Source organism: Macaca mulatta, chromosome 17 (assembly GCF_049350105.2).
Source record: "Macaca mulatta isolate MMU2019108-1 chromosome 17, T2T-MMU8v2.0, whole genome shotgun sequence".
NCBI classification, from domain to species: domain Eukaryota; kingdom Metazoa; phylum Chordata; class Mammalia; order Primates; family Cercopithecidae; genus Macaca; species Macaca mulatta.
The window spans coordinates 14,987,332-15,001,244 of record NC_133422.1 but is presented as its reverse complement, the minus strand read 5'-3'; the positions used below and the strand labels follow the sequence as shown (position 1 = coordinate 15,001,244).

The 13,913-nt window shown below is 36.4% G+C and overlaps 1 protein-coding gene across 7 annotated transcripts in view; it reads right to left on the bottom strand.

The window, feature by feature from the left end:
* NBEA (neurobeachin) overlaps positions 1–13,913 on the bottom strand; it is a 742,365-nt gene that overhangs the window by 362,971 nt on the left and 365,481 nt on the right. For all 7 annotated transcript variants that reach the window (XM_028837519.2, XM_028837523.2, XM_028837524.2 and 4 more), the window contains one exon: positions 11,791–11,855. In XM_028837519.2, the coding sequence (XP_028693352.1) occupies positions 11,791–11,855 (65 nt within the window). The remainder of the gene's footprint in view (positions 1–11,790; positions 11,856–13,913) is intronic.

The following is a 13,913-nucleotide window of genomic DNA, read 5'->3' as shown; positions in this document are numbered from 1 at the left end:
TCCACCATTACTGAGGCTTGAGTAGGCGGTTTTCCCCTCATACTGTAAACAAAGTCACCCGGAAGTTCTAACTGGGCAGAGCCCTCTGCGGTTGAGCAAAGCCACTGTAGCCAGACTGCCTCTCTAGATTCCTTATCTCTGGGCAGTGTATCTCTGAAAGAAAGGCAGCTGCCCCAGTCTGGGGCTTATAGATAAAACTCCCATCTTCCTGGGACAGAGCACCTGGGGGAAGTGGCGGCTGTGGGTGCAGCTTCAGCAGACTTAAATGTTCCTGACCACTGGCTCTGAAAAGAGCAGCGGATCTCCAAGCACAGTGCTCGAGCTCTGCTAAGGGACAGATTGCCTCCTCAAGTGGGTGCCCGACCACCGTGCCTCCTGAATGAAGGAAACACCTCCCAGCAGGGTTCGACAGACACCTCATACAGGAGAGCTCCAGCTGGCATATGGCAGGTGCCGCTCTGGGAAAAAGCTTTCAGAGGAAGGAACAGGCAGTAATCTTTGCTATTCTGCAGCCTCTGCTGGTGATACCCAGGCAAACAGGGACTGGAGTGGACCTCCAGCAAACTCCAGCAGACTTGCAGCAGAGAGGTCTGACTCTTAGAAGGAAAACTAACAAACAGAAAGGAATAGTATCAACATCAACAAAAAGGATGCCCACATCCGAAGGTCAACGACATCAAGACCAAAGGTAGATAAATACACGAAGATGAGGAAAAACCAGCTCAAAAAGGCTGAAAATTCCAAAAACCAGAATGCCTCTTCTCCAAAGGATCACAACTCCTCACCAGCAGGGGAACAAAACTGGATGGAGAATAAGTTTGACAAATTGACAGAAGCAGGCTTCAGAAGGTGGACAATAACAAACACCTCCAAGCTAAAGGAGCATGTTCTAACCCAATGCAAGGAAGCTAAGAACCTTGAAAAAAGGTTGAAAGAATTGCTAACCAGAATAACCAGTTTAAAGAAGAACATAAATGACCTGACACAGCTGAAAAACACAACACGAGAACTTCATGAAGCATACACAAGTATCAACAGCCGAGTAGATCAAGCAGAATAAAGGATATGAGAGACTGAAAATCAACTTAATGAAATAAAGTGTCAAGACAAGATTAGAGAAAAAGAATTAAAAGCAGTGAACAAAGCCTCCAAGAAATGTGGGACTCTGTGAAAAGACCAAACCTATGTTTGACTCATGTACCTGAAAGTGACGGGGAAAATGGAACCAAGTTAGAAAACACTCTTCGGGATATTATCCAGGACAATTTCCCCAACCTAGCAAGACAGGGCAACATTCAAATTCAGGAAATACAGAAAACACCACAAAGATACTCCTCGAGAAGAGCAACCCCAAGACACATAAATGTCAGATTCAACAAGGTTGAAATGAAGCAAAAAATGTTAAGGGCAGCCAGGGAGAAAGGTCGGGTTACCCCAAAGGGAAGCCCATCAGACCAATAGCAGATCTCTCTGCAGAAACCCTACAAGCCAAAAGAGAGTGGAGGCAAATATTCAACATTATTCAAGTAAAGAATTTTCAACTCAGAATTTCATATTCAGCCAAACTAAGCTTCAAAAGTGAAGGAGAAATAAAATCCTTTACAGAAAAGCAGATGCCGAGAGATTTTGTCACCACCAGGTCTGCCTGTCTAGAGCTCCTGAAGGAAACACTAAATATGGAAAGGGAAAACTGCTACCAGCCACTGCAAAAATATACCAAATTGTAAAGAGCATTGACACTATGAAGAAACTGCATCAACTAATGGGCATATTAACCAGCTAGCCTCATAATGACAGGATCAAATTCACACATAACAATATTAACCTTAAATGTAAATGGGCTAAATGCCCCAATTAAAAGACACAGACTGGCAAACTTGATAAAGAGTCAAGACCCATCAGTGTGCTGTACTCAGGAGACCCACCATACGTGCAAAGCCACACACAGAGTCAAAATAAAGGGATGGGGTATTATTTACCAAGTAAATGGAAAGCAAAAAAAAGCAGGGGTTGCAATCCTAGTCTCTGATAAAACAGACTTTAAGCCAACACAGATCAAAAGAGACAAAGAAGGGCATTACATAATGGTAAAGGGATCAATGCAACAAGAACAGCTAACTACGATAAATATATATGCACCCAATACAGGAACACTCAGATTCATAAAGCAAGTTCTTAGAGACCTACCAAGAGACTTAGACTCCCATGCAATAATAGTGGGAGACTTTAACATCTCACTGTCAGTATTAGCCATATCAATGAGAGAAAATCAACAAGTATGTTCAGGACTTAAATTCGGCCCTGGACCAAGTGGACCTAATAAACATCTACAGAACTCTCCACTCCAAATGAATAGAATATACATTCTTCTCAGCACCACACTGTACTTATCCTAAAATTGACTGCATAATTGGAAGTAAAACACTCCTCAACCAATGCAAAAGAATGGACATCATAACAGTCAGTCTCTCAGACCACAGTGCCATCAAATTAGAACTCAGGATTAAGAAACTCACTCAAAACCTCACAGCTACATGGAAACTGAAAAACCTGCTCCTGAATGACTACTGGGTAAATAACGAAATGAGGGCAGAAATAAATAAGTTCTTTGAAATCAATGAGAACAAAGACACAACGTACCAGAATCTCTGGGACACACGTAAAGCAGTGTTTAGAGGGAAATTTATAGCACTAAATGCTCACAAAGGAAAGCAGGAAAGATCTAAAATTGATACCCTAACATCACAATTGAAAGAACTAAAGAAGCAAAAGCAAACAAATTCAAAAGCTAGCAGAAGACAAGAAATAACTAAGATCAGAGCAGAACTGTAAGAGATAGAGACACAAAAAAACCCTTCCAAAAAATCAATGAATCCAGGAGCTGATTTTTGAAAAGATTAACAAAATAGACCACTAGCCAGACTAATAAAGAAGAAAAGAGAGAAGACTGAAATAGACACAGTAAAAAATGATAAAGGGGATATCACACTGATCCCACAGAAATACAAACTACCATCAGATAATACTGTAAACACCTCTACTCAAATAAACTAGAAAATCTAGAAGAAATGGATAAATTCCTGGACACATACACACTCCCAAGACTAAATGAGGAAGAAGTTGAATCCCTGAATAGACCAATAACAAGTTCTGAAATTGAAGCTGTAATTAATAACCTACCAACAACAACCAAAAAAGCCCAGGACCAGACAGATTCACAAACGAATTCTACCAGATGTACAAAGTGGAGCTTGTATGATTCCTTCTGAAACTATTCCAAACAATAGAAAAAGAGGGACTCCTTCCTAACTCATTTTATAAGGCCAGCATCATCCTGATACCAAAACCTGGCAGAGACACAACAAAATAAGAAAATTTCAGGCCAATATCCCTGATGAATATCAATGCGAAAATCCTCAATAACATACTGGCAAACAGAATCCAGCAGCATATCAAAAAGCTTATCCACCATGATCAAGTGGGCTTCATCCCTGGGATGCAAGGCTGGTTCAACACATGCAAATCAATAAACATAATCCATCACATAAACAGAACCAATGACAAAAACCATATGATTATCTCAATAGATGCACAAAAGGCATTTGATAAAATTCAACACCCCTTCAAGCAAAAAACTCTCAACAAACTAGGTATTAATGGAACGTATCTCAAAATAATAAGAGTTATTTATGACAAACCCACAGCCAATATCATACTGAATGGGCAAAAACTGGAAGCATTCCCTTTGAAAACTGGCACAAGACAAGAGGTCCTCTCTCACCACTCCTCTTCAACATAGTATTGGAAGTTCTGGCCAGGGCAATCAGGCAGGAGAAAGAAAGAAAGGGTATTCAAGTAGGAAGAAAGTCAAATTGTCTCTATTTGCAGATGACATGATTGTATATTTATAAAACTCCATCGTCTCGGCCCCAAATCTCCTTAAGCTGATAAGCAACTTTAGCAAAGTCTCAGGATACAAAATCAATGCGCAAAAATCACAAGCATTCCTATACACCAGTAATACACAAACAGAGAGTCAAATCATGAGTGAACTCCCATTCATAACTGCTATGAAGACAATAAAATACAAAGGAATACAACTTATAAGGGATGTGAAGGACTTCTTCAAGGAGAACTACAAACCACTGCTCAAGGAAATAAGAGAGGACACAAACAAATGGAAAGACACTCCATGCTCATGGATAGGAAGAATCAATATTGTGAAAATGGCCATACTGCCCAAAGTAATTTATAGATTCAGTGCTATCCCCATCAAGCTACCATTAACTTTCTTCACACAATTAGACAAAACTACTTTCAATTTAATATGGAACCAAAAAAGAGCCTGTATAGCCAAGACAATCCTAAGCAAAAAGAACAATGCTGGAGGCATCATGCTACCTGACTTCAAACTATACTGCAAGCCTATGGTAACCAAAATAGCATGTTACTGGTATGAAACAGATACACAGACCAATGGAACAGAACAGAGGCCTCAGAAATAATGCCACACATCTACAACCATCTGATCTTTGACAAACCTGTCAAAAACAAGCAAAGGGAAAGGATTCTCTATTTAATAAATGGTGCTGGGAAAACTAGCCAGAGGCAGAAAACTAAAATTGGACCCTTTCCTTACACCTTATAAAAAAATTAACTCAAGATGGATTCAAGACTTAAATGTAAAACCATAAAAACCCTAGAAGAAAACTTAGGCAATGCCTTTCAGGACATAGGCATAAGCAAAGACTTCATGACTAAAACACCAAAAGCAATGGCACCAAAAGCCAAAATAGACAAATGGGATCTAAGGAAACTAAAGAGCTTCTGCACAGCAAAAGAAACTATCATCAGAGTGAACAGGCAACCTACAGAATGGGAGAAAATTTCTGCAATATATCCATCTGACAAAGAGCTAATATACAGAATCTACAAGGAACTTAAACAAATTTACAAGAAAAAAAAATAAACAACCCTATCAAAACGTGGGCAAAGGATATGAACAGACACTTCTCAAAAGATGTCATTTATGTGGCCAACAAGTATATGAAAAAAAGCTCATCATCGCTAGTCATTAGAGAAATGCAAATCAAAACTACAATGAGATCAGATCCCAGAGAGGATGTGGAGAAACAGGAATGTTTTTACACCGCTGGTGGGAGTGTAAATTAGTTCAACCACTGTGGAAGACAGTGTGGCGATTCCTCAAGGATCTAGAACCAGAAATACCATTTGACCCAGCAATCCCACTACTGGGTATATACCCAAAGGATTATACATCATTCTACTATAAACATATATGCACACATATGTTTATTGCAGCACTGTTCACAATAGCAAAGACTTGGAACCAACCCAAATGCCCATCAATGATAGACTGTATAAAGAAAATGTGGCATATATACACCTTGGAATACGATGCAGCCATATAGGATGAGTTCACGTCCTTTGCAGAAACACGGATGAAGCTGGAAACCATCATTCTCAGCAAACTAACACAGGAACAGAAAACCAAACACTGCATGTTCTCACTCATAAGTGGGAGCTGAACAATGAGAACACATGGACACAGGGAGGGGAACATCACACACTGGGGCCTGTTGAGGTGTGGGGGACTACGGAAGGATAGCATTACGAGAAATACCTAATGTAGATGACAGGTTGATGGGTGCAGCAAACCACCATGGCACGTGTATACATATGTAACAAACCTGCACGTTCTGCATATGTACCCTAGAACTTAAAGCATAATATTAAAAAATAATAATAATAATTTAAAAAGAATGTTAAAGAAAACCTGGCATAGGTCAGATTTTATAAGAAAACACATGGAAAAGAAACTTCTGTTTTCCAGGAGCTTCCAGAGATTATTGGCTCCAAATTAAACCAGAATGTCTACTTTAAGGAAACAGTTTCTTATTTTACAGCTTTGGAAGTTTTTTCGTTTTGTTTTGTTTTTAAATACAGGTTTTGCCAAATCAAAGACATAAGAGAAATAAAAAGCAAACCAATGCTTGTTGGTTAAAATATTAACTAGCATTTGTTAAATTAAAGAATACATTCAAATTGGTGCCATACAATCACTAAAAAATTATACTTGGATGCAATATGCTTCTCCTCTTAAAAACCTAAGAAATGCATGGTGTATATTTTCCCCTATTCTAAAGAACAAAACAAAAAATCAGAATCTTGAGAGCTCTAGCTTAAATTCAGTGCTAAACATAAATATGATCTGTTCTTTCTGATGAATATTCAAAAATTATATTCTATATTATTTTAAAAGAGTGACAAAGGTTTATTTCAGGCAAATGATTATTTAAAAAGATAACTCAAATTCTGTATTTTAAGTAAGTACTGCCTATTTGCCTTATTCTTCAATGCATATTTTAATAATTCAAATTCCAATCATTATTGCCAAGATATTACAGGCAATTTTACATCCCATTAACCTTGCTTTGTTTTAATTATAAAGATCCTTTGTTAGATTCCTTTAAATGATCCAGTTTATAATTTCAGCCTGTCCTAGGGAGTACTTTAATTCAGATGCACATTCATCAACTGTTTTTGTCCTGTTAATTGCAGACAACTGCACAATTGCTTTCTCTAGCTATGATTGATGAATTGTATTCACGAGTGTAGCTGTTAAGTAGGATAAATATTTATAATAATTTCTACTTAAAGATTTTTATCTTCATTCCCATAAGGGCAAATTAAAGGCTGATATTCTAACAACCCAAATAAAGTGAGTTTTTAAATGTTTCATATTAAACCATATGAAAAAGTTGCAAAAATGTTATATGTCCAGGCAAATGGGATAAAAGCATGTATAAAATATCTAATTTGTGCTTTGCACATAATGGGCATCAACATACAGTAGGAAGATAAACAGAGTAATGGGCTTTTTAATGGAACTGCATCCCAGCTACCGAAATGTGACTTTTTGAGCCAGAAGTCCGAGTTCATATTTGTGAAAGAGAAAAGTCTAAATCGAAAGAAATGATCCAAACTAAAGGTGGGAGTAAGCAAAATTCTAAATACATATTATATGCAATAACAAAAGTAAAAACTTCCATTTTAAAATATCATATATATTATGTTGAACTTTCTGGGAAACTGAGCAAGAAGGGTGTTACAGTATTCTACAGATGAGAAACAATGTCGGAGGAAGATTATTACTTGCCTGCAGTCTAACAGCTTATCAATGGGAGAAATGATATTTGAACTCAGTAGAATTAACATATGGATACTATGTATTATACTATGCATTGTGGAATAACCATAAAAAGATCTACCACAAATAAACACTATAGATAGGTATATATAAATCAGGGAAAAATTGAGGTACTGGGAGAACAGAGAAAGGTACACAATCCAGATTAGGGGTAGGAAGGGGTTGGTCCTCGGTGAAAAGATTATTTTCGCTAAAGTAAGAGAAGTCAATGTATTAAAGCAAATGCCTATCTTCTCTTAACTGTGAACGGCTGAAGAAAACATTACACTATCAAAGACAGCAACCTCAATTGGCTCCCCCAAATTGCCTGGCAAGCCTCTGAGGTTTCTTTAGTTTTTCCTCTTCTCTATTCTTTTACAATTGCTATTTTCAGTATTCTTCACTTTTCTAAAAATCGTATGTACCCTCTCCCAATTTCCTTTATTCTCAGCAAATGACCCTAACTGCCACTTCATAGAGAGAAGGCATCATGTGAGATCTCCTCTGAATTCTTCCACCAATTTAATTGTCTTCATCCTTTCTCAGTGCTCTTCCACTAAAGGCCAATCCTTCTATCTCAGTGCACCCCTCTCAGAGAGTTTATGCTGTCAATATTGCCTTCTTTCCCTCCCACCTTATTGCCTTTTTCCGTCAACACTGAAAAATACTCAGGTTCTTCTTTCTAAAAAGTAACCCCTCTCTCCAAATTTAAACCTTATCTACCTACATCAACCACTCTATCTTTCCCCTTCTTAGCCAAACTTCTTTAGAGAAGTACTTGCTGCCTGTATTTCATTTTGGGCTAGCTCTTCAACTCAAAGCAACCTGGCTTCTGTCCCTCTACTCTCAGTAAATCACCACTTTTTCAAAAAATACCTCTCTCAGTTACCTGCTCCCATAGCACCATCTAATTGCCCTTTACATATTTATTAAACTTGCAATTACTTAATCAAAGGCTGTTGCCCCCACTAGACTGTAAGCTCTAATAGGGTAGGACTTGGATCTACACCCAGCTTCTTCAGCACACAGGTGCTCACCAGTATTAAGTCTGGATGAGATCACCATGACCTCCTTTTGGCTGAACCCAGTGGTCCCTTTAACACTAACTTAAAAATCCTCTTTTTGATCATACATTCTTCCTTAAACACTCTACTCACCATTCTTTTCTTTATGCTTTCAATAAATATTAATTTAACGTGGCAAATAAACAAATATTTCGTTAGCATGCTAACTACATACTAGGCACTATTCCAGAATATAGAGATATAGCAACAAATAAGATGATGAATAAGACACAAGATCTTAAGGAAACACATTTTAGCAGAAGAAATAGATGTAAACAAGCAAACACAGCAGATCATTTGAGATGATGTTATTATGTGTTAAAACAGGATTATGTCATGGGAGTGTAACAACTATGTAAGATAGTCAGGGGAGCCTCTGTGACAGGGTAGCATTTAAGCTGATTCCTCAAATATGAGAAACAACCAATCATGTCAAGATGTGGGAGAAGGGGATTCCCAGCAGAAACAGGAGTAGAAGCGGGGCCCCTGGTTCTCCACTCCCTCTATTCACTCTCCCTGGGCATCACATCTGTATCCTTTCTACAGTTTACCACGAGTAACCTGGAGACTTATAAGCCTAAATCTCCATGCCAGCTCTCTCTTTGGAGAGCTCAGTACTCAAATGCCCATGCCTATTCAACATCTCCACCTGGATATTTCACCAGTACCACAAGTTCAGTGTAACCCAAAAGTGAAAAATTCTCAACTCAAACCTCACTTTCTGTACTCTCCTAGCTAAGTGAACTATACTTATACTGTAAACTGTCAGTTACTAAAGCTGACATCAAAATATCCTTGATTCCTTCTTTCCCCTCTTCCATCCAATATATTAGCAATCATAGTGACTTAACTTCCAAAAGATACTTCAAATTGGTTCACTTCTTCCATCCTCACAGCCACTATTAGTCCATGGCATCGTCTTCTTCAACAAGATTACTGAACCTTAGGTTGGTATTGCTTCAAGTCTTGAGCCCGTGAAACTCTCCACATTGCAGGCTACGCCTAAACATTTTCAATTATTCTCCAGTATCCTTTGCATGGCTTCATGGCATGATCTTTGCTAATGACATGTGCCTTCATGTGGCTGGCATACAACATGCATTTAAATAGCTGCTAGCTGACTGAAAATAGCTTTCCAGCTACATGTCTCACTATTCTCTTGCCCCTAGTCCTCTGCACTATACAATTCCCTCTGCCAAGAATCGTAATTCTACTTTTTTTCTACTTGGCTATCTCCTGATGATCTCTCAAATGGCGTTCCCTTTGGGTAAGTACTCTTTCGAAAACCTTGACAATCCCAGCACTCAGTGGAATGCATCCCTCCAGACTAGGTAAAGTATTCTGCGGTACGATTGCATCATTACCTACACCACTTTTATCACAGTATCCTTGTATTATTGTATGTGTTCATCTAACGTTTGCCTTTCCCCAAGAAACTGGGACCATTTATATCTTATTCCTAACTCTATTCCTAACTCTTATAATAGTATCTGACATGTAATGAGGGCTGAACAGACATTTGCTGCACTCATGCATACATGATTTGTTCTAACATATTTACAACTATTCATGTTTGAATCCTTATTCCAAAATCATTTTTATTTGGAAGAACGAGTCCTATGAAGAATAGGAACAGAAATTTACGAGAGCAGAGAGAACATAATGGACAGAATTTCAGAGATTATTACATGTTTAATTTTTTTTCGTGGGGGAAGGGGAACGAAGTCTCGCTCTCGTCGCCCAGGCTGGAGTGCAATGGCATGATCTCGGCTCACTGCAACCTCCACCTCCCAGGCTCAAGCAATTCTCCTGCCTCAGCCTCCTGAGTAGTTGGGATTACAGGCACCTGCCACCACGCCTGGCTAATTTTTGTATTTTTAGTAGAGATGGGGTTTCACTATGTTGGCCAGACTGGTCTTGAACTCCTGACCTCAGGTGATCCACCCCACCTGGCCTCCCAAAGTGTTGGGATTATAGATGTGCGCCACTGTGCCCAGCCTAGATTGAAATTTTTTTAAAAAATTGTGACTATTTTATTTCCAACCTTTCCTAATATAAATCCCAAATTCTACCACTGACCGATAAAAGCATTATCAGAAGCTTAAAATCTCTGATATTAGCAAATTTTCCACCCTCTTCCTTTTCTAAGCCTATTACTACAATCTTTATTTAAGTGCTTAGAGGTTCAATTCTGGTAATTCTTAGGAGAGTTACTGATAATAATAATAATTACATATATATATTTTTACTTCACAGTTGAAATAAAATAATTGTGGATATGTCATTGAGAGCTATTACTAAAACTGAAAAAACAATGAATAGTTTTTTTTCTATTTATTCATCACCCGAAAACGGATAATAATTATTAGCAACTCTTATCACAATAAAACTCTGTAAGACATAGCAAGTGCTGTTATGTAAAATACTATTTGTGTTATAAAAGAAAACTGATATTTTCCTGCATCTTTGATGTTGCAGTGAATGCAAAGCTTATTTTAAATTTTAGATTGGTACTACTGGCTGACATGATTAGGTCACAAAATATCAAAATGAGAAATATAAAATAAGATAAATTGTTATAAAAACAGAAGATATTTCTCAAAATATAATACAGTGATGGAAAAAATGAATAATACTAAGTGATATTTAATTTTTAAAACTTGGGTATCTATAACATATAGAAACTAATTTTCAAGGACTATTCTTTCACAACTCCCTTTCTTGAAAAAGATAAATTTTATATACAGTAAGCATTATTTCCTCATTAATCTAAAGCTGGTTTCAAATATGAAATAAATAGGTCATGCCAAATAATCATCATATTCCAAAGAATGCAGCGTATCATACAAGAAATTCAAGTTGTAAAGTTTGCAGGTCTTGAGTTGATAGAAGCTATACATGTCACATGGTGACAGCTAAATCTATTTTAATGTGTCCACTGCCAATAAAGCACTGCAAAAATAATAATTAACAACTATTTACCACAAAATGGTAAATATAATAATGTGTTCAAATGTAATTTTACTTATTGTTTTAATAATAGAATATATACATTTCTACCCGAGAGAGATATATTTGCTATATTTAATATCCCTCACATTTTCAGTTGGATATTGAATGAGTGACATATTCAGATAAAACTGTTTCACATGGACTGAGGAGAGGCTGAAGGGGTAAACACTGAGCACTGCTCTGAAAACAGATGGAGTGGCAGATGGGATTGCAGATTGGGTTCACTTGATCTGTGTAAAACAACTTTACTACTCAGTAAAATGTACTTCAAATCTCACCAAACCTTATAAAGTTTGTCCCTTTATTTCATGCATGGCTTTTTCTTCAAAAATAAATGTTTAGCATTTTAAACTTTGTTAAAGTTTAATTAAGTACCTGTGTGATAAATTAGTTAACTAAAAGATATTTTCTTCCACATTTTTGGAACAGATGGTAGGAAAGAGCAATTGCCCAGTGGAATAAAATGTACACTGACTAGTTGTTCAAAATTGTAAAATCAATTACCTTCCTTCATTGATGAGCTCAATAAATGCAAGTCCTGCATTCTTCTGAATAGAGTTTTGCCATTCCTAAAAGGAGAAACCAAAACAAATGTGAGAAAAGTGAACATTTAAATGAAAGTAACATCTGGTTTAGGGATCACATTGATGTTGTTAATAACTTCCACATTATATTATTTCCAAATGTCTTTACAAGATTCTAACAAACGTTATTTTGTAAAAAATCAAATTTTAGTTTTATCACTTAGTTTAGAAGGTGCTTTTGGTTCATCAGAAAATGTCAGGCTGGATGCAAACTGAGATGGAAAGTGAGACGCAGGTATAGAGGGCTCTGAGCACATAGCTTCTTTCCAAAAGAGAGCAAATGACCAAAAGAGGCCTGATGTGTCTACATAAGGACTAGAAATACTTGAGATAGAAAACTTTATCTCCTCATACAGAAATTTTACATTAAGATAATAAAATGAACACTAGAAATATAAACTATTAGAAACATAAACATATTTAAATTGACTTGGAAGTGAAATGTTCTAGTTATATGTGCATTCCAAATTACTTAATGCTAATTATTTAATGCTAATTAGAAAAAAGTTACAAATTAACTTTTTTGAAAATTGTAAAAAAAATAGAGTAAACCTATGGCTAAATATGTAATAGATAACTATGTAATCTCTCTTTGCTAATTTAGATTAGAGTATGTTTGTGAATTTGGCAGTTCTCAAAGTCAGGATCATCATTATGAACATAAGTGATTATAATGAAGTGTTTTAGATTAGAAAAGCAAACGCTTATTTTATGCTCTTTAGAATAAAATTTACACACTTGTTTTGGTTTATGCCAGTGATTTCTATTTTGGGGGTTTTAAATATATACATATTTTTGGGTTTTAAATACATATATAAATATATATATTTCAGGTTAAATATATATAGGGGTTTTAAATATATATATATGTGTGTGTGCATATATACACATCTGGTAAAAAGCAGTGTTTTGGATTGAAAATTATATCCCTTCCAATGGTTCTATAAGTAAATACTCCCCAAAGTTCCCTAATGCATTTTAATAGAAAAATCTTTATTGACCAGTCATGGCCCTCTATATATTCCCCTCCCCATGATTTTCCTCATAAGGTGTTGGTTGTACAGAGGTGACTGGCTGCCCTGGCCATGGGTTCAGCTTTACAAAAAACACAGTTTCTGTATCAACCCTTCACTCTACTCCTGATTCCTTTACCTTTAAAGAAATTACACTCATTCTGAAGATAAATATGGTCCCCAAAAGTATTTGTGTACGTGTAAATATTCTCTGCTCTAAGTAAATGTGTGCTAAGAAGAACAAATCCTCAATCTCCCAAGGAGAGAAAATCAACAACTAGTGAAAAGAGATGTGGTAACCTGGGGATAGTACAAAGCCACTGGGTTCTAGCTATCATAACCTTTAACTAAAATTTATCCAAATGACAAGATTGCTATTCCATTGTACAGAACTTACTGAAACTTTCAAACCAATTCTGTATGAAACAATTGCAGGAAATTTATTTTCCCAAATTTTTATAAAATTTAAAGCCTCTTTAATATTCTCATTCTATATTCTGTATTTATTGGAAATGAGGATCCTACAAAATATGTACATTTCTCAGAAATAATTCATATTCATTGGGATATTAACTTAAAGAGAAAACTGATTTTTACATAAGTAGACCCATGTCACTATGAAGACTAGATTATTACAACTTCTTACACATGATTTTCTGTGATAGTGTTTGTACACTAAGACTCTTTAGTCACCATAAACTTATAATATGAATAAGATTTTTCAGTAAGCTATTTCACAGAGTACATATTTAGGTATTACATTTGCATCCCAAATTATGCCTTGTCAAAAAAATCACAGAGTAAATTATCTTTGAATCAATCTAAATTATATGGAATCTGCATACAGCCCATGAGATGTACTAATTTACCTTTGGTGGAGGAACACTAGAAGGAAGTCTGAGCTACACTAAGGAAATTAGAGTTTAAAGTTTGAGAAAGCCAATGAAAGACTTCATTCAATAAATCAGTGTTTTAGAAGAGTAATTTGTCAGTTTTGAGCAAGAGGAAATTGTAGGAGATTGTTGTTACA